General features: G+C 37.4%; 3 protein-coding genes across 3 annotated transcripts in view; 2 read left to right on the top strand and 1 right to left on the bottom strand.

The window, feature by feature from the left end:
- Positions 1–10045, top strand: part of LOC134748772 (probable phospholipid-transporting ATPase IM) — a 62175-nt gene extending 52130 nt beyond the window's left edge. The window contains exons 24-26 of the mRNA XM_063683551.1: positions 6465–6638; positions 7364–7543; positions 8676–10045. Of these exons, the coding sequence (XP_063539621.1) occupies positions 6465–6638; positions 7364–7543; positions 8676–8909 (588 nt within the window). The 3' untranslated portion in view covers positions 8910–10045. The remainder of the gene's footprint in view (positions 1–6464; positions 6639–7363; positions 7544–8675) is intronic.
- A 1578-nt stretch (positions 10046–11623) lies between these two features.
- On the top strand, positions 11624–13537 carry LOC134748720 (uncharacterized). Its single transcript, XM_063683493.1, has 2 exons — positions 11624–12750; positions 12959–13537. The coding sequence occupies exons 1-2, from the start codon at positions 11693–11695 to the stop codon at positions 13488–13490; spliced, it is 1590 nt and encodes a 529-aa protein (XP_063539563.1). The 5' UTR covers positions 11624–11692; the 3' UTR covers positions 13491–13537.
- The window catches only part of LOC134749099 (unconventional myosin-IXb-like), a 53249-nt gene continuing 48103 nt past the window's right edge, over positions 13527–18672 (bottom strand). Inside the window, 1 exon segment of the mRNA XM_063684003.1 lies at positions 13527–17098. Coding sequence (XP_063540073.1) covers positions 16951–17098 — 148 coding nt within the window. The 3' untranslated portion in view covers positions 13527–16950.

Raw genomic sequence — 18672 nt, 5'->3', positions numbered from 1 at the left:
ATATCAGAAAACTGTGGAACAATAACTAAAATTAACTAAATACAAATAAAACAGTTAAAACACTCAAGGCAAGCAAGAATTTTTACCCGCGTGTGACGTCATCCGAGCGTTGACCAATCACAGAGCGTTCACGTCCCTGATGAAATTTCAAAAAATATTAAATTTTCTTTCGTTTATTTTTAAAAAAATAAACATAATTTACATTCAAATATAGTGAAATATACTTTATTAGTTTATTATCTTTCAGGATGACAGCAATTCGTTATATATTTTTAATGTTGTCAAATACCCTATTGTAAGATTAATAAAATAAGCGCTGGTGGCCTAGCGGTAAGAGCGTGCGACTTTCAATCCGGAGGTCGCGGGTTCAAACCCCGGCTCGTAACAATAAGTTTTTCGGAACTTATGTACGAAATATCATTTGATTTTAGGTGAAAGAAAACATCGTGAGGAAACCGGACTATTCCCAATAAGGCCTAGATTAATTTCCCCTCTGGGTTGGAAGGTCAGATGGCAGTCGCTTTCGTAAGAACTAGTGCCTACGTCAATTCTTGGGGTTAGTTGTCAAGCGGAACCCAGGCTTCCATTAGCCGTGGCAAAATGCCGGGATAACGCGAAGAAGATATTGTAAAATTAATCGACTTACTTTTTCAACGTTCCGGTGGTTTCCTAGGGGCCTTTCGAATACCCAATGTCAAAGTTCGCGCATCATATCTTACGAAAGCGATTGTAATCTGTTCTGTGGTCCATGTCATAGACCCAGGAACGCCGCATGAACGCCGCTTTGATATAAAAAAATACTATTCTTCGTCACTCCTTGTCACTCAAATTATGTTTTCTCAAAAATGGACGATAAAGTCGACGTTGCCGGTTAAAAAGTAGGTCGCGAAGTGCGTAGTTTATGGTCAGTCAAAAAATTAAAAAGTTAAAAACATTGCAGTCTCGATTTCGGGACTGCAATGTTGCATACAAATTCCATTATTTGTCGAGTTCCAAACTTTTTAAAAGTTGAAGTGACCATATCAAATGAAGGCATAGGTCCATTAAACAGCCAAACAGATGATCAGTACTTATTATTATAATGTTAGTACCGCGACTATTTAGGTGTCTCAAATAGGTTGGCGTATTTTCAGCAGAAAAATACACTTCCATATTTAATATAAAAAAAAAAACGGCGGCAAAGCAAATCTTTTTACTTTTTTCTGTGAAAATATATACATAAGAATGTTGCTTCTGTAAAATATTTCTAGTATATTTGTATTCATTGCGTCATTTTTGAGAAAAGCACTATATATGACTCGGCTGGAAGGCTACTTGCTGGCTTCGGATTCAATTAAACGGACTCCCAAGGTCGTCCGTTTAAAACGAATCCATAATTCATAATTCATAATTTATTTATTGCATCCATGGTTTACATTTGGTGGTACATACATAGTGGGTTTCACATGGACCCTGGTAGGGCACAGCAATAGTCTTAAATCTAAAGTATGCTAGGTATTAGTATTAATGTAATCATTATATAAACTTGGTCTTATGACAATGGTTAAGACATTGTAATTTAAAATTATATTGCAACAAATTTATTAATGTCTTGGAGATATTATTAACAATTAAATTTAACATTGAAAATGTAGGGTATATGTATAATATTTGTTTATTTAATAGTTATGTCAAGAATGTCAAGATTAAGAATTTGTATGTCATGCAATGTTTAATAAGAATTGGTAAAAAATAAATCGAATAAAAATAATAATGTGGGTAATAATTAAAACTAATAATTAACAATTAACATTAAATTCCATTTAAAATAATACCATTCGTGATCATTAACCTTAACATTAAATTCAATTAAAACTAGTAACATTCGTGATCATTTTTATCTTCCAAGAAATCATTCAATTTATAGTAGCATTTGTTAACTAATAAGTTCTTCAACAGTTTGTTAAAATGTTTATCTGATGTCTGAAGTTTAATATCGTCGCCGAGTTTGTTATATATTTTAATGGCCATCATTTTTGGGCTTGTTTTGTGTAGGTGTAGTACTGAACGTTCGGGTGGTGCCAGGTTGTGCTTGTATCTACTTTCATATCGTCGAGGATGGTCGGCAAATTTTGGAAAAAAATGTGGATATTTCCTAACGAACTTACAAATCTCGAATATGTAGATTGATGTTAATGTCAGGATTTTATATTGAACAAAATAGGGTCTACAACTGTCTGGTACCTTAATATTAGCCAGTGTTCGTATGCATTTTTTTTGTAATACGAATATTTCTTCTATATCTGTACTGTTTCCCCAAAGGATTATCCCGTAATTAAGCCACGAAAAGGCGTATGCGTAGTAAGCCGCTAGAGCGCATTCGAAGTTCGTTGATCGTTTTAATTCTCTTAGAGCATATAAGAATGTCGAAAGTTTACTGGCTAATTTTTGGATATGTGATTTCCAATTAATGTGCGTATCAATATTTAAACCAAGGAGGGTGAATGTATCTACACATTCTATTGTTTGTCCGTTAAATGAGTAATTTATATCCAACGCGTCTTTTTGGTATGGTCTAAATTGCATAATTTTGGTTTTTGAAAAATTTATATCCAAATTATGGTCAGTCAACCAGTCTGTCAGTTTTGTCAGTGTATTAGTTATGTTATTTTGTAAATTTTCGTCGTTCTGACAAGACGTCAAAATCGAAATATCGTCCGCGAAGAGTACACATAGGTCATCCAGATTACTAGGAAGATTGTTTATATATATTTAAAATAATAAGCATCCGATACACGATCCTTGGGGAATGGAATGCTTGACTGATTGGAAGTCCGATTTAATATTGTCGATCATTCCAGTTTTGTGGTCTAGGTATTGTATCTCGACGTATTGTTTACGGTTCTCTAAGTACGGAGTGAACCATTTATGCGCTGTACCTCTTATACCTATTTCGTGTAGCTTGTCTAGGAGAATTTTATATTGTACTCGATCGTAGGCTTTCGTCATATCTAATAAAATACCGACCGCGTATTTTCTATCATTTATAATATTTAGCGCTTCTTGTATATATTTATAGGTGGCCAGTACAGTTGAGCGGTTTTGTCGGAAACCGTTCTGGCTTTCATTAAAAATGGAGTATTTTTCGCAGAATGAGTTCAGGCGTGTGCACATAGCTAGTTCGAAGATCTTTGACGAAGTCGGTAGTAGAGCAATAGGCCTGTAATTGTTGGGATCTGACTTAGCACCTTTTTTATGGATCGGCTTAATAATAGAAGTTTTTAGTTGATCTGGGAATATTCCATCAGAAAACGACTGATTTACAAGCAAATAATACGCTAAGGTTAATTCATCAGCACAGCTTTTAATTAATTTAGGCGGTAATTCGTCAATGCCGTAACTACTTTTATTTTTCAAGTTTCGTATGATCGCCTTTATTTCGTGCGGCTCGACCGGTCGCAAGTACATGGTGTTGAGTGTGCGTGGACCCGGCCGCCCGCGCGGCTCCTCCCCTCCGGTGACTCGCCCGACGGATGCAAAAAAATGCATTGAACGCGTTTGCTACTTGTTTCGGGTCAGACGTAAGATTAGTATGGATCGCTAGTTCAATGTTGTGTTGTGGTCGTTTGGTGACTTTGTTTGTGCGTTCCTTAATTATTTTCCACATAGCTATAGATACGTTCTCGGAGTTTAATAATGATGTTATATATTGATTCCTTTTGGATTGTAAAATGGCGCGTTTTAGTAATTTTGCATATTGCTTGTAGTGTTTTGTAAGAATTGGATTTTTTGTATAAGTAACTAAAGTTTTTAAGATTCTTTTGTGCTTGCATGATAATTTGATCCCTTTAGAAAGCCATTTTCTTTTATTGTTTGATTTTATTGTGGTTAATTTTTTTGGAATGCATTTGTTTAAGGTTTCCTTTAATGTACTTTCGAAGGTGAGATAATTTACGTTAACGTCATTATCTGGATGTAGTTTTTGGTTCCAATCTATTTTTTGTAGCTCTGACTTGAATTTTGATATATTATCCGTATTAAACAACCGCTTATATATTTTCCAGGCCTTAAAATCCTTTTTTTTTATTATTATCCGTAATCTCTGTATGTAGAAGAGTGCCTTTGTGGTCAGAAAATCCGAAGTCATAGACGCGCGTATTTAAATATTTATTTTTAAAGTTAGTGAAAATCAAGTCTAAACAAGTTGACGAGGTGTTTGTCACTCGTGTCGGTTCTTTAATGTGTTGTGTGAGGTTGTACTCTAGCATTAAGTTTATTAGAGTTGAAGAACTTTTATTATTTTCTAATACATTAGTGTTAAAATCGCCTCCTAGAATAACTGATTTCTTATTATATTGTTTACTTAAGTGTTCTAAGACCGATTTCAGCTGTGTATAGAAAGTATCAACATTTTTATTGTTCCAATATATTACAATAATGATTGCATTTAATTTAATAAGTTCTACGGCAGCGATTTCAATGACGTATTCAACCGAGTAATCCACAATATCCTTTCGCTCCTCGTACAGCATGTCGTCCCGAAGTAGTATGCAAGCGCCTCCGCCCGCGTAGTTCGCTCTGCAGTATGATGATGCGAGGACGTATCCTCCGATGTTAATGGTCTCACTTTTTTCTTTCGACAGCCAAGACTCGGAAATGCAAAGTGCTTCGTACTGGTGGCTATTATCGCATTCTAGTAGTGACTCGAGTAACGGTATTTTATTGCTTAGACTTTGCATATTTTGATACAATATATTAACGTTAGTGATATGATTGTTTGTGTGCGGCGGTGTTGTTGCGAAATGAATAGTTATTTTGCTCGTTACCGGTATCTAGGCCGGGAGTGTTAGGAATAGTGCCGTTTTGTGAGCAAGCCGAATTGGAGTCTTCGTGGGTACTGGTCGAGGGATAGGTCTCGTTTACATTTTGTGACTGTTGTTCTGGCGGCTGTTGCGGTTCTAGGTCGGTGATCTTCCCGTCCACTACGAGCATGTTGTCCCGGATAACAGCGTGATGACCGTTTTGTCGAGCTAATCGTAAATTCGATATTAGAAGCTTCCTTTGTTCTAGTGACTTTCCGGTTAAGTACTCAGAGATAGATATGCCAGTGTTCTTAAATTGTCGTGAATTTTTTAGGATATATTTTGCCATTCTTTTACTAATTAATTCAATTTTCAGTGGTCTAGTGGTCCTGGTATTTTTTCCTATTCTAGAGATATCTTCTATGTACCCAGTTAGATCAACGCCCAAGACGTCGTGGCATAGGTATATTATACGGCTCTCAAGGTCAACTTCGTGTTCGTCTCGATATTCAGGTAGTCCGTGAATAACTAGTATTTTACTGTTATTTTCGTAGGTATCCTGCGATTTATGAGTTATTTTATGATCCAGGTGGCTTAGTTCTTTTTGTAGTGTAGTGTTGTTCTTTTCTAGGAGTTTTATTTTACTGTCTATGATTTCTATGCTGTTTTTTATGCTAGTTTGCTCCGTAGTTATTTGGTTAGTGCGTGAGGTGATATCTGTCATTAGGTCGGCAATCGTTTTATTTATCTCGAGCTGTATTGTATTTTTGAGATCGCTGAGTATTGACTGGTTGTTTTCCCTTAGTTTAAAGTCTAGCAGGTTACTAATGCTCTCGAGGGTAATAGGGCTCTCCTTGCTAGAATACGCATTAGGTGGGGTTTGTAGAGAGTCCTGGGGTCCTGGGCTAGCATCCGTACGGTCGTGTACGGGGTCATCGACTGACATTGTAGTGTCGTTCAGATTTGGTGCAGCAGGTTTTCGAATTGGTGTATTATCATATTTTGGCCTGCGGGTCACGTTATTGCACAATTCACAGAGCCAGGTTTTTTTTAGTTGGAAATGGTTTGCCATATAAAATGCAGACGTCATGTTCAGGCAAGATTGGTGACAGTGCTTTCCGCATGCTGTGCATTTTATCATTTCGCTAGCATATTTAATTTCAAGATCGCAAACAAGGCACTTCATCTTGCTATGGTTTAGTTACCTTTCAGCCAATCAGCGCGAAGGAGGGAAGATATCGGCGGCAGGTTTCCTTTTAGTAGAAGCGGGACAGACGTATGATGGACCAATGGCGAGACGGTGAAGTTTGTCGTTTGTTAGGTTTCAAATGTATCACATTCGTTGGGGCACTTTAAACACTGATTTAAGAACTGTTAATGCATATTTTAGAAATAATTTTAATGTTTTTTTATTAATTCGTCACTTAACTTTCACTTAATATAACTTTTAGTAGGATGTTCTTAGGTTTTGTATCATTTTGAGATTTTTTTCGCGGGACACACGAATACAGGTGTGCTATCTATCGCTCTCGCTCTCGCTATATATCCTCAGCCAGCAAGTAGCTACTTCCGAACCTCGACAATAATGTACTATTATCACTGCAGTTTATGAAAATAGTTGTTAGGAATTACGTCGATTAGTGTACGATTATTTTCCGTTGTAATAATTTCGTTGATCGTTAGATCGCCCTGGACACGACGTACTGGACGGTGTGCAACCACGTCACGATCTGGGGCTCGCTGGTGTCGTACTTCGTGCTCGACTACTTCTACAACTACGCCATCGGCGGGCCCTACGTCGGCTCGCTCACGGTCGCGCTCACGCAGGCCACCTTCTGGTTCACGGCTGTGCTTACTGTAAGCACTGTCAAACTATAAATATATCCATATTTACCTATATATTATATATGTGAAAGTGTGTCTGTCTGTCTGTGAAGTGTGTGTGTGTGTGTCGGTTACCTCTTCACGGTTAAACCGCTACACGGATTTAGTTTAAATTTGGCATAGGTATAGTTTGAGTCCCGGGGAAGGACATAGGATAGTTTTTATGTCTGAAGTCATCCCTACAGAGGATGAAAAGGGGGGTGGAATTTGCATGGGGAATCGATAAAAAGCAGATTGGATAAAAAATAAGTTATCCAAATTACTAACTCCACGCAGATGAAATCGCGGGCAAAAGCTAGTATTATATATATAAAGCAGTCCCGTTACATAGATATTGTCGGATAATGTGCAGAAATTGAAATATGATCTCTCTCCTTGCGGAGTAATTTTTATGAAATTAGTCGATAACATATGAATCACGGCATGAATATATTATATTTCCGCTCCTCAATTGTTTGTATTGCACGTAAATTTAGGTTAGTTTTTCGGCTTCTTTCGATCATAGAAGTGGTTAAAAATGAGTACTAAAGCCAAGTGACTATCATTTGTAGAAAACGTCAATCGTAATATGGAAACGAACGCGTCACTTATTGTCGCATCTGTCATTTGGATACATTTTTACTTGTTGAAAGTGCATTTTGGCAACGACCCTCGAGACGAATGTTAACGTGTGCGTGTGTGTGTGTGTGTGGCCGCAGATGATAATCCTGATGGTGCCGGTGGTGTCGTGGCGGCTGGCTTGGGCGACGACGCGGCCCACGCTGGCGGAGCGGCTGCGCGCGCGGCAGCGCTGGCGGGAGGCCGCGCCCGCGCCGCGCACGCCGTCCGCGCGCCGCGTGCGCCGCTCCATGCGCTCCGGGTACGCCTTCGCGCACCAGGTACACATACACATACACATCCCGCACCACATTCATCTATTATACAAGCATTTTAAATCATTTACTACATTCTACGAGTACCCGTGCACGGACCTAAAGTAACTTCAAACTGTGATCACAGAGTAAACTTTTTTGTAATTAAGTAAGTACTACTGGTGAAAAGACGTTTTCGGATTTTTAACATTCATAAAGAAATTCAAAATGGCGGCCATTTTTTACAACTGACTTTCGTAATTAATATATTAAGGTACCTTACGGATCCTCATTTTTCAATTTTTATCATAATTAGAACAATTTTTTCGGCTGACGTACCGTTTTCGATCTACAAGCAAATTCGGATTACACGCATTTAGGACCAAATTTTCATTGGCCTATAATAAAATACCGTTCGAACCATTTTACATACTAAAATCCCCCCCCCCCTTTATCTCCGAAACTACTTGGTCTAAAATTTTGAAAAAAATACACTAAATAGATCTTTACCTATAGATTACAGGAAAACCTATTAGAAATGTGCAGTCAAGCGTGAGTCGGACTTAATAACTTAGTTTTTGATCCGACCCCTACGGGTTTTTTAAAGACATTTCACTCACGTTTCACATAAAAATACATTGTTTAAATTGTGTAATGAACCCTTGCAACGCCCTTGGCCGGTTTTTTTTATGTCAAGTATAATAATAATATACACTCTGTATTTGACTTCTGTAAATAGCTTAATATGATAAATATCAAATAGTAAGAAAAATAGAGAGCGGCGCTACGGCGCTAGCGTGACAACCAGATAGTTTCCAGGGTTGAACCACTGTCAGTACTGTATGTCACGCACATACAATAATAACATCAGGAGGAAATAAAAACATCAAAAAAATATCCCGGAGCGAATACATTTTTTATTATTTAAATGAAATGAAATGAAAAATGCTTTATTGCCACAAAAAAGTAGGTACAGAATATAAACTAACCTAATTTAAATAAACTATTCTAATAATATTAAATATACCTTATAAATCTTTAATATATATATTTTTCTAAATAATGTGGCAAACGGTTTTGGCGTCAGCATGATGCTGAAAATGCCCGCCCATATGGGTATTTACTCTTTACTAATACGGACTTAAATTGTATTGTGCAGGAGGGCTTCGGGCGTCTCATCACGTCAGGCAAGATCATGCGGCGCATCCCGCACGCGGACGCGGCGCTGCACGCGCTGGCCGCGCTGCCCGGCAAGTTCAGCGCGCGGCCCGGCACGCCGCCCGCCTCCCCCGCCTCCCTCGCCTCCCCCGCCACGCCCTCCTCGCCCGCCTCCCCCGGCACACCCCCCAGCCCGAGGGCACCCAAGCAGGACCTCGACTCCGTCGACTTATGAGCGCCGCCGCCGCCGACCCGCAGGACTGTAGTTCGCTAGTGCCCGTGTGTGTGAGCGTAGCGTAGCGGACTGTACGTGTACACTGTGCGTACGTGTACACGACCCGTGCGATCTCGGGGCCGAGGGCCCCTTTTGTACTTTAATATTTATTCGGCCCGGGGCGGCCGTGATTTCCTTAAAAAGACGAAATGTACAATATAATATCGAGAGTAAAGTTTGTAAATACTGAGAGGGTTACGAACGAACCATAATTTTTTAAATAGACGGCATAATGTCGTCGCGACTCATATTGTGATAACGTTACTAGAGTTAAATTTCGTATTATATTATTACCTATATTAAATTATATTTGTTGATCGAGAGTATATATTGATAGATATTTATTATGTACGTGCTAAGATTACTCTTTTATATCGGAAAGCGTAGTATTTCGTAATATTTGTTTACGTGTTAGACGACCTAGTTCAGTTCCGCAGCACTCCCGATCGTTCTGTATCGTTTCATTAGTTCCGGTCCCGTTGACCGTTCGCAATCAATCCATTAGAACAATATTAGTCGTAGTGTCACGATACCTTCTATAACCTCGATGATAATTCCTCGAATCGGCTTTTTGAATTTGTTGTTTTCTACTAATTTCATTGAACATTGTTACATGTTTTGTCTGTTGATTTCCCTTAAGAGCTTAATGTTTTCAAATGATATTTAATTGTCGTCTGTGTCCGAAAACTTAGTAAAATGTGCATTTAAACTGAACTGTCCAATTCCGCAAGCAGTGAAAACGCCACATTCATTTAAAATTTAAGAGATCAATTTGTTATTGTTGTGCCAACAACATCGTAGCCTAAGTGTAATTAATTACTCACTGTTTGGTAGATATTGAAAAAGTACCAATTGAAGTATGTAGGTATTTATTTATAAGCTGTACAGTTGAAAATTAAGCTGTCGTCCTAGTAGTTACTTAACCGATCCGTGTAAATGATTTATCGATGCCGAAAATGAAACTGTTGATGCCGTACGCTCGAGAGCGCCACATGCCTTAATATCATATACATTTGGATGTTGCATTTTAACTGCATGCGAATTGAAACATGAATTTGCTTTGGAATCGATTTTTTAATAAAAAAATATAATTCTTATGGACTGCGTTTTTATTTTCTCATCTACGTGCCTTGACCCGTTCCTAGAAGGATATTAGGGGCTCAGAATATCATGAAATCATGAACAAAACAGGAGATTTCTATGGGCTTTGGCCAATGACATTGGCAGATTTCCTTAGCCATAGAGAATTCAATTCAATAGGGGTTTTTTTTTCTAGGGACATTCTTACATAAATTGACCAAGTCCCACGGTAAGCCCAAGGAGGCTTGTGTTATGGGTACTCAGACAACGATATATATAATATATAAATAATAAATACTTAAATACATAGAAATCACCCATGACTCAGGAACAAATATCTGTGCTCATCACACAAATAAATGCCCTCACCGGGATTCAAACCCAGGACCATCGGCTTCACATGGAGGGTCACTACCCACTGGGCCAGACCGGTCGTCGATATTACTGCAATGTTCTGCCACCAGTGCAGCAACTGGCCTTTTTAGTAAACCATAGAGTAACTTATACATACTGTACCTTTCTTTATTTTATTATATTCATTTTTCAAGGAAGTTTTAGAGAAATATACCGATGACAAAATACTATTGCACAGAATAATTTGCAAATCAAACATCATGATGCATCAAGGCGGTTTGTTTGCAGAGGACCTACTGGGAAACGCGAATCCGAAATTTCGCTCTCTACCTCTATCGCTCAAATATGCAAGTGAGAGATAACGAAATCAATTTTTATAACACTTTGTTTTGCGATATCACAACACATACAACTTACAAGACGATTTTTGATTCATAATAATAACAACGAAGTGTTCTAATTAGACCTTTAAATTTAACTGATCTCATCTATTAAACACATCAAATATTTCTACGTTCTCCAATAAACCGGTAACGAAGGAGAAAATGCATATTTTTTAATTTCATACAAAACCAGAGGACAACGTGTGTTCAAAAATTTTCTATGGGACGATTATTCATGGGTCAGGGTTATTATTCAATAGTACATTATGATACAAGTGTGCTAAGTTGGTCATTACACAGGAGGCCATATTGTGCGCGCGAGCTGTAAGCGAGCGCGCAATAAGAAAGCCAATGTGTGTAATGACCAATGCACACGCGTTTCATACGACGTTTTTCAACACACTTGCGAGAAAAAAAAGAAACTTATATTAATCAAATTTTAATAGTTAAAACAGTTAGTATTGTGTTTCATCTGTCATACTCGTACTGCCGGCCGCCCCTCGCCCCGGCCGCGGGCGGCGCGGCGTGCGGGCGGTCGGGCACGCCGGTGCCCGCCAGTCTGACCAATTAAAGAAGGCTCCCTTTCCGTGCATATTATTAGCAATCAGTTACCTTCTTAACTCAGTCGGATAATATAATGAAAAAGCACGAGTGGAATAATACACTAAAAGAGCACGCGTGTTTAATATCTAGGATTATGAGCCAAAAATCGGTGGAATAAAAACGTCGTTTTGAGCAAGTGTGTTGAAAAAATTATTTTCAAACGCCCTGAAACGTTTATCGCAAAGGTTTCTGAACGTACCCTATTTGACATAAAAATAAATGACAGAGGAAGATAAGATAACCTCAAAATCTATGGTCATTTGCTCAAAAGCATCTCAAAAGATTGGATTGCTATTAATTACATATAATCTAAGTTTAATAAAAATGAGTCAGTCTTGTCAAATTGTACCCTGGTTTAAAAGCAAAGAGTGGTTTGAGGTGTATGAAAAGATTTATTCTTCGCCCTCGTTAAAAAGTAAACAAGAAGCACTTGAAATATTATTAGTGTGGAAAGCTAGATGCCCCTCTCTCCCGGCTGGCATCGAGTCTACCCTTGGTCTACTGGAAGTTCACATTCAGGATTCTACACAAGTAAATGAAAAATTGCTTCGCTTGGCATATGCCACTGCAATGATGCGGTTTGTAAATCACATGCTTGATGCAGAAATAGCCAAAGGCGCGAGTTTACATCAGGCGGCTAAAGTTTCTGATGTTCCAGATTGGATCATAGATTTGAGACATGACACTGCACATAATAATGTTCTACCATCACTTGAGATACTCAGAGAAGCATCATTAATAGGCCTGGAATGGTTAAACAATAATTATTGGTCAAAGCATAGAGATTATATAAAAGATTTTGTATCTGGCCATAAGGAAATAAATAGTACAGATGAAAATAAAATATCAGTTCTAATTAATTTCTGTACCACATTGAGCATATGTGCAAGCCCCAGTTGTAAAATAAAGAATGTAAGTGAAATTGCTGACAACAATATGAGGGAAGCAATAATAAATGATGCACAGGATTTATTTGCTAATAGTATGGACTTTTCCAACCTCAAAACTGTATCTATTGTGTCTTTAGTAAACACTCTAAATATCAATGCTAAGAGGCTGCTAAAATCTAAAAATACACCTGCTTTAGTGAACAAAGCTTTGACTAGTGAGGATTCACTATTCCTTTCTTCCGACCTGTTACATTATTTGTGTGAAACTGATTTTTATGTCAAAGGCAAGCTCAGTTTTCAGTATGTTCAGTGTTTTGAAGTATTGCTGACATTCTTACAAACAAATGATTTGCTAATGGACTTTGTCCAAGATTTAATTAAATTTACTAATGAAGAAAATGATAGTGAAAAACGCAAGCTTGCTGCTCTGTGGGTTTCAGAAACTTTACAAGCACTGAAAAAATCTGTGTTATTCAGTCATAAAATAAAAGGGTAAGTAAATTCTTTCATTTTGAAATATTATCAATTTACCATGTTTAGGTGTATTCCATGGTTTCATGTAAGTACAAGTTGAGTATTTATTGTAACCAAATAAATTGATTTTGTTTGATGGTTTTATATAAACAATGTATACAAGAGGTATATCACTAAAATCCACTTGTATGTTTACTATTTAAAACAAAGCTATTTTCACTTTCAGATCTGATCCTGATCAAACCAGAAATAAGAAGAGGAATGAGTTGAAACTCTTATATAAACATTGGTTCCCAAATGAGAAACGAAGCGGACTGTTGTTGGACGTCCACAAAGGTGTTCCCAGTGAATGGATGGATATAAAATTCATTCAACCTATCATATCAGCATACAACCCATATCTGATTTACTTTATTAAACCCCTACTTGATTTGGTGGAGCCAAGTGTTTCCAAAATAAATATTGAAAAAATTTGTAATTTAGCTAAAATAATCTCAACACCAGAGTCTGGTCCCGCACATTCAATTAAAGTATACACCATTGAAGACTTGCAATCAAGTCAAACTAGCAGAATAGTAGCTCAGGGTCAGGATCCAGACTCTGACTGCATGGAAATATGTGAGGAAGAGATATTGGAGAATACAACAGTTTGCGAAGAAGAGTTTCAAACAGGTATTTGGCAAAGAGCTTCCACAAATTACAATTGGTCCCTATGTCCTGTTGGAATTTTGCCTTGGCAAATACGTATTAAACATTAGGACCTTATAATTTTGGATACTGAATAAAACATGTGATTCCACAGCAATTTTTATTTTTTCATAGTTTGTATACAGTATAACATTTTGGTTACATTTCATTATATTGACACATTATAGGATCCCTAACAATAAATTGAACAATATACATGTTATTAGTATATTACAAGATTAACAATTACATAGGGTGTTCACAGTCAAATAGCATACAGATATATGATCTAACCAAACTTGAACGGCATAGTATTGGTCCTTAGCACACTAATCATACTAAACAAACATCTCTAGATCATATTTAGTAATTGGTAAAATATCAAAGTAATATCATGTCAAATATTTGTTTAAATATATAGAATGCTATTTGCCGCAAGCGATAGACACGATAGAATGGCCAAAGCGTGTTAAATTTACATTAGACATGATAGTGTACATGATAAGTTGGTAGTAGACATTGATTGACAGGCCATACCATACGTAGTACCACAGCAACAGTAACAGGATCAACAACGACGTAACGTAACGCCTCCAAACAGGCCACCTCAATACATTCGTTAATTACTATATTCTGATAAAAATTTCATTTTGCTATTTTTTTTATAGGCACCTGAAGGGCATATACATAATTATGAAACAATAAAATTGATAGGCACTTTTAGAAACTAAATTGTTTACGTAATAAAGAGTTTTAGCAGTTTCTTAGATAAAATGTGGTACTTTGCTAAAATCGTTTTAAAACGAATAAAAATATTTACATAATTATAAAATGCTAAAAGAAACTTAATTTACACACACTTCTAAAGTGTCCATAGGTTTTAATCGTACAGTTAAACTCTATACAAAACGCATAACTTATGTTAAAATGACCTATGAGTAGAGTATGTTCCCATTGCTCAAGGTACTTTGAAAATTGGGGAATCCTACAAAATACCTAGAAATGAAACATAATAACAGGGTAGCGATAAAATAGAATTTTACTGGGAGTATCGACACCACAGCAAGCACCAACAATAAAACACACGCCAATGATTGCAATTCTCACAAAATATAAAAGGCACAGAAAATACACGCAATTTCGTCGGCGTCGCCCTGGCAGTGGCAACGTAGAACCCCAATGCTTTGCACTTAATTTTTAACATAACAAGTGTCTGAAGAATAAATTTGTACTAATTTATAAATAAGTCATTGCCCTTTTGAGATTCTTATTGATTCTTCGGATATTATGGCATAATAAACGTTGTATTACCGATGCAAATTAAACTTAATAAAAAGCGCCATCCTGAATATAATTGAGCGACATACCTTGTCCTTGTCTCTGTCAAAGGTACAACATGAATATATAAATATAGTTAAATGATAAATTTCTTAGATATTCGTTGTATAATAGTTGACTAAGTAATATAAGAAAGCAGGTAAAACATTTGTGACTTAATAGTAAATTCAATAGCTTATTAATAGACAGTCTTTAGATAATGAAGCCAAATTAAAAGTATAAAGCGAAGTAGGTACATTTACTAGTTATTGTAATCTGTTTGTGTAGTCGTATATGGCAACCTGACTGCATATGTCATGGCGGAAGTATAGAAAAAATAAAACGGCTAATATAATTAAGCATGATCATGTTAAAAATGGAAACAGCACAGTTAAAAAAAGTTTTAGAGTGGAAAAATATAGTGATTGTAATATTTGATAAAAATAGTTATTTCTTCTAACGATTGCGGAATTTAAATCACAATCGAAATACTATCGCCTAAATAAAGAAAAATCTCAATTTAACATTTCCCAACATACTCGCATCGAACTATAAATCAATATTGCTAATCGATAAAGGTTTACATATGTACAGACAGAAAATATATCTTAAAATATAATGTCGGTGCAAAGATAAAATTTGTATGAAAAATACTTTTCATAATTATTATTGGGACACGCGCAGGACGACGTGTGCACCGCCCCGAGTAAGCTCTTTCTAATGCAGTCGCAGCGACACAAGGGCAGTCGACGACGCGAGTGAACTCGGCGTTTTAAAAATGGTTTTTCATTTTTTTTATTAGTATTTGTTGTTTTAGTGTGTTTGTTCTTCAAATCTGGCAACGATTTTGAAGAACAAAACCCTCAATGCATGTTTAAAGTTCTGAAACAGATTTGTAAAAAAAAAGGAATTACTCAAGAACGTTCACCGCAGAGCTCAGCTCGCTGCCGGCCGGAGACAAACTATTAATTCGTTTTCTTCCACTTAGTTATCTGGAAGGACACATTTCGCCTCAAATCTTTAATATGTAAAATTTGGAATGTTTCGCGTGTGGTCAATGCACATCGGAATGTTAAAGTTGTACCATACACTTTTAAATTATTGTATGAGATCACTATAACTATTTAAGTACTCGTCTAGATTGCCTTCGGCCACGGTCGTGACTGCTCGTGGCTCGACTACTGGCAAGAATATAGTAACTTCAATAACGAGGGAAACATCAACATCTTGTAGGAATAACAGAACCAAACATGAAGACATTCTCATGTCAACAATAACAAACCGAGGAACGAAAATGGCGTGTCCGTTCAGGACCTGAACGGCCTTTGAACATTAACGTAATAAAGACACAATGATCACATTTCACCGTACGAGTAAACATCAACACTAATGACTAACACATCTCCTTACCATAGCGTAAGGTACCACGGCAAGAATATCGATGCAACTGGTCGGATGAGTTTTGTACACAACCTCCTAATAGGCTTCATTTCAAACTTTCAGACTTTTGGGCGTCAACCCCTACAACTAAAGAAAAGATTGCTTTTTGCACCATAAAGCCCCTAAAACAAGTTTATAATGGCGAGTAGCTTGAAAACTCGAGTTTTCAGAATAGTTTTATAGCTCCATCCTTTTTTAGGGTTATTCTTATAGAGCTTGATACTAATTTTACCATAAAATGGGCTGACTGATACAATTAATATTAGGACACAATTTTTTTTTCAGCACCAGTAAAGTAAATTTTTACCAATAAACTTCTTATTCAAATTGATCCAGTGGATTAATAATAATAATTTTCTAAAGCAGATCTAATTTGTCTCTATCAAGTATTGCGGTCTTTTGTAAAGTCACCCCATTTTATAGAATAATATAATAACCAATAGGAAGAACAGTTTTTTTGTCATTGCAATGTAACGACATTAAGGTCGCCGGACATTAAGAAGTACATTCTCAATACAATAGAGAGGTCAGTGTCCTGTCGTTCTTCAAATAAGTAGTTTTCTAAATATTTACCTAAAAGTAACCCGGCAGCTCTCGCCTCTCGTTGTAGCGGCAGGTTCACTATTTATTTGTCATAAAAGCGGCACGCGCGGGCAAGAGGCGGTATTACGACGCTCATGTGCATCTAGCTGAGAGTTGGGTAATCTCACGTGCAGCACGGACTGAGTCCGGAGTCGGACAGACGCCGGCACACCTTGCACCGGGGCGCCGCTGCTACACCATGATGGGGTCGTCGGAGGAGAGCTGGCGGTGCAGCAGGCGCTGCGAGCGCGCCGCCGCCGCCAGCCCGCTCAGGTCGTCCGTGCTGCCGAACTCGCCGTCCTGCTCCGTGGCCGACAGCAGGTCGTCGTCCGACGTCGCCCTGCATACATCACACAAAACACGTCACCGTGCGTTCACCAAACAATAAAACATATACTTCAGATTATCTAATGTACGAATTGCATCAAAGTGCAAAAAGCGACTTTATCAACCTTAATAGAAGATTCAAAATCCTGTAATTTTATAACAGAACCGGACATTTTAAATAATGTCTACTATACACCTGACGTAAGGCACGTATCCAACCGACGGCGATCAGCGAGTAGCGTCTAGCGTTGGGCGAGTGGTTTCTTCATCCCTAGGTAACGTATATGCGGAGTGAAATATGGACAAAATTAAATGTCGTATTAAATAAAAACAACATGCTTATTTTTCATAAATCTTCATGTATTTTAATAATGTATTTAACAAGATTAAGTTAAATGTAAGATAAAGTTTATTCAAATGCGAGATTTTTAACGGAAGTTGTGGTACTGTGTCGAAAACACAAATGTTGGCATTTTTTTAGTTAAAATTTTATCATCCTTAGGAAAACTTTTGTAGGAAACTACGTATGCTCAACATATTTCACATTCTCGTCCGTTGGTCCATTGGTGATCTAAAAATAATAGTAACCTTGCCATAAATTTCCATTTTAAGTGACATGATTAGTCCCCCATAAATTCCATTACGCAAAAACAGTTGTTTTTGTACATTCTTGTCGGTATGACGTACCCACATTTTCAAAGCTTTTTATTTTTGGAGACGGTGACCTTCTCTTCTTGAATGTTTGCCGATGCCTATACCTTCACCTCTAACCTGCTTCCACAAAAAGTTCAACTATCTTCCCTTTCGGCCATAGGAAAATAGTACTGGAGAAATTACATACAGTTTCGCGATGGTGCTCTTCTAGAGTGACCACAATTTCTTGCCCAGATTTCACTCCGCATACGTTACTTGCTCGCTGTGTAAACATCTAGCGATCAGTGGTTATAATACATATTTATTTTGTGTACACTACACGGTATCTACACGTTAATTGCTTGAGCGAGAAAATATTTCATTGCTTCTAGCTTCATCGCCGCTGGTACCAAAACAAACCAATGAGTGTGTCGATAATACGACACACTCATAAGTTTTTGCATTAATTAGAACGGTTTCAAATAAATAATAGGAATAATTTAAAACTATGTCTATGATTAAAAAAGTTGTTACCTAAATATACATTTCAAAATGTATTAACTAATGTAAATGATTTCTCGTAATTCCATATACTTAGGTATAAGTAACAAGATAAAAGTACTAGCGAATCTGTACGTATACGATCAATCGGAAAAAGCCTCAGATGCCGTGAATGCCTCGCCGCGTAAAATTCAATTGGGATATTACATGAGACAGTTTATGTTAGTTCGTCGATATATTCGGTCGACGTCTTCGGACAGACTGTCCAGTCTAACCGGAGGAACCTTCGTCGATATATTTGGTCGGTGACTTCTGAACGACTAGACACTCGGAGGAATCCTGCGAGGACAATCTTCGGTAACAGCAGACGGGGATAGACGTGGCGCCGAGCACGTGAGAGGGTTCGGGATCGCATTCCCAAATAGTCCTGAAATTAGTCGCATTTAGGAAAGG

The sequence above is a fragment of the Cydia strobilella genome, chromosome 17, assembly GCF_947568885.1.
Source record: "Cydia strobilella chromosome 17, ilCydStro3.1, whole genome shotgun sequence".
NCBI lineage: Eukaryota > Metazoa > Arthropoda > Insecta > Lepidoptera > Tortricidae > Cydia > Cydia strobilella.
Note: the sequence above shows the minus strand (reverse complement) of the source record. Positions and strands in the feature narration are given on the sequence as shown.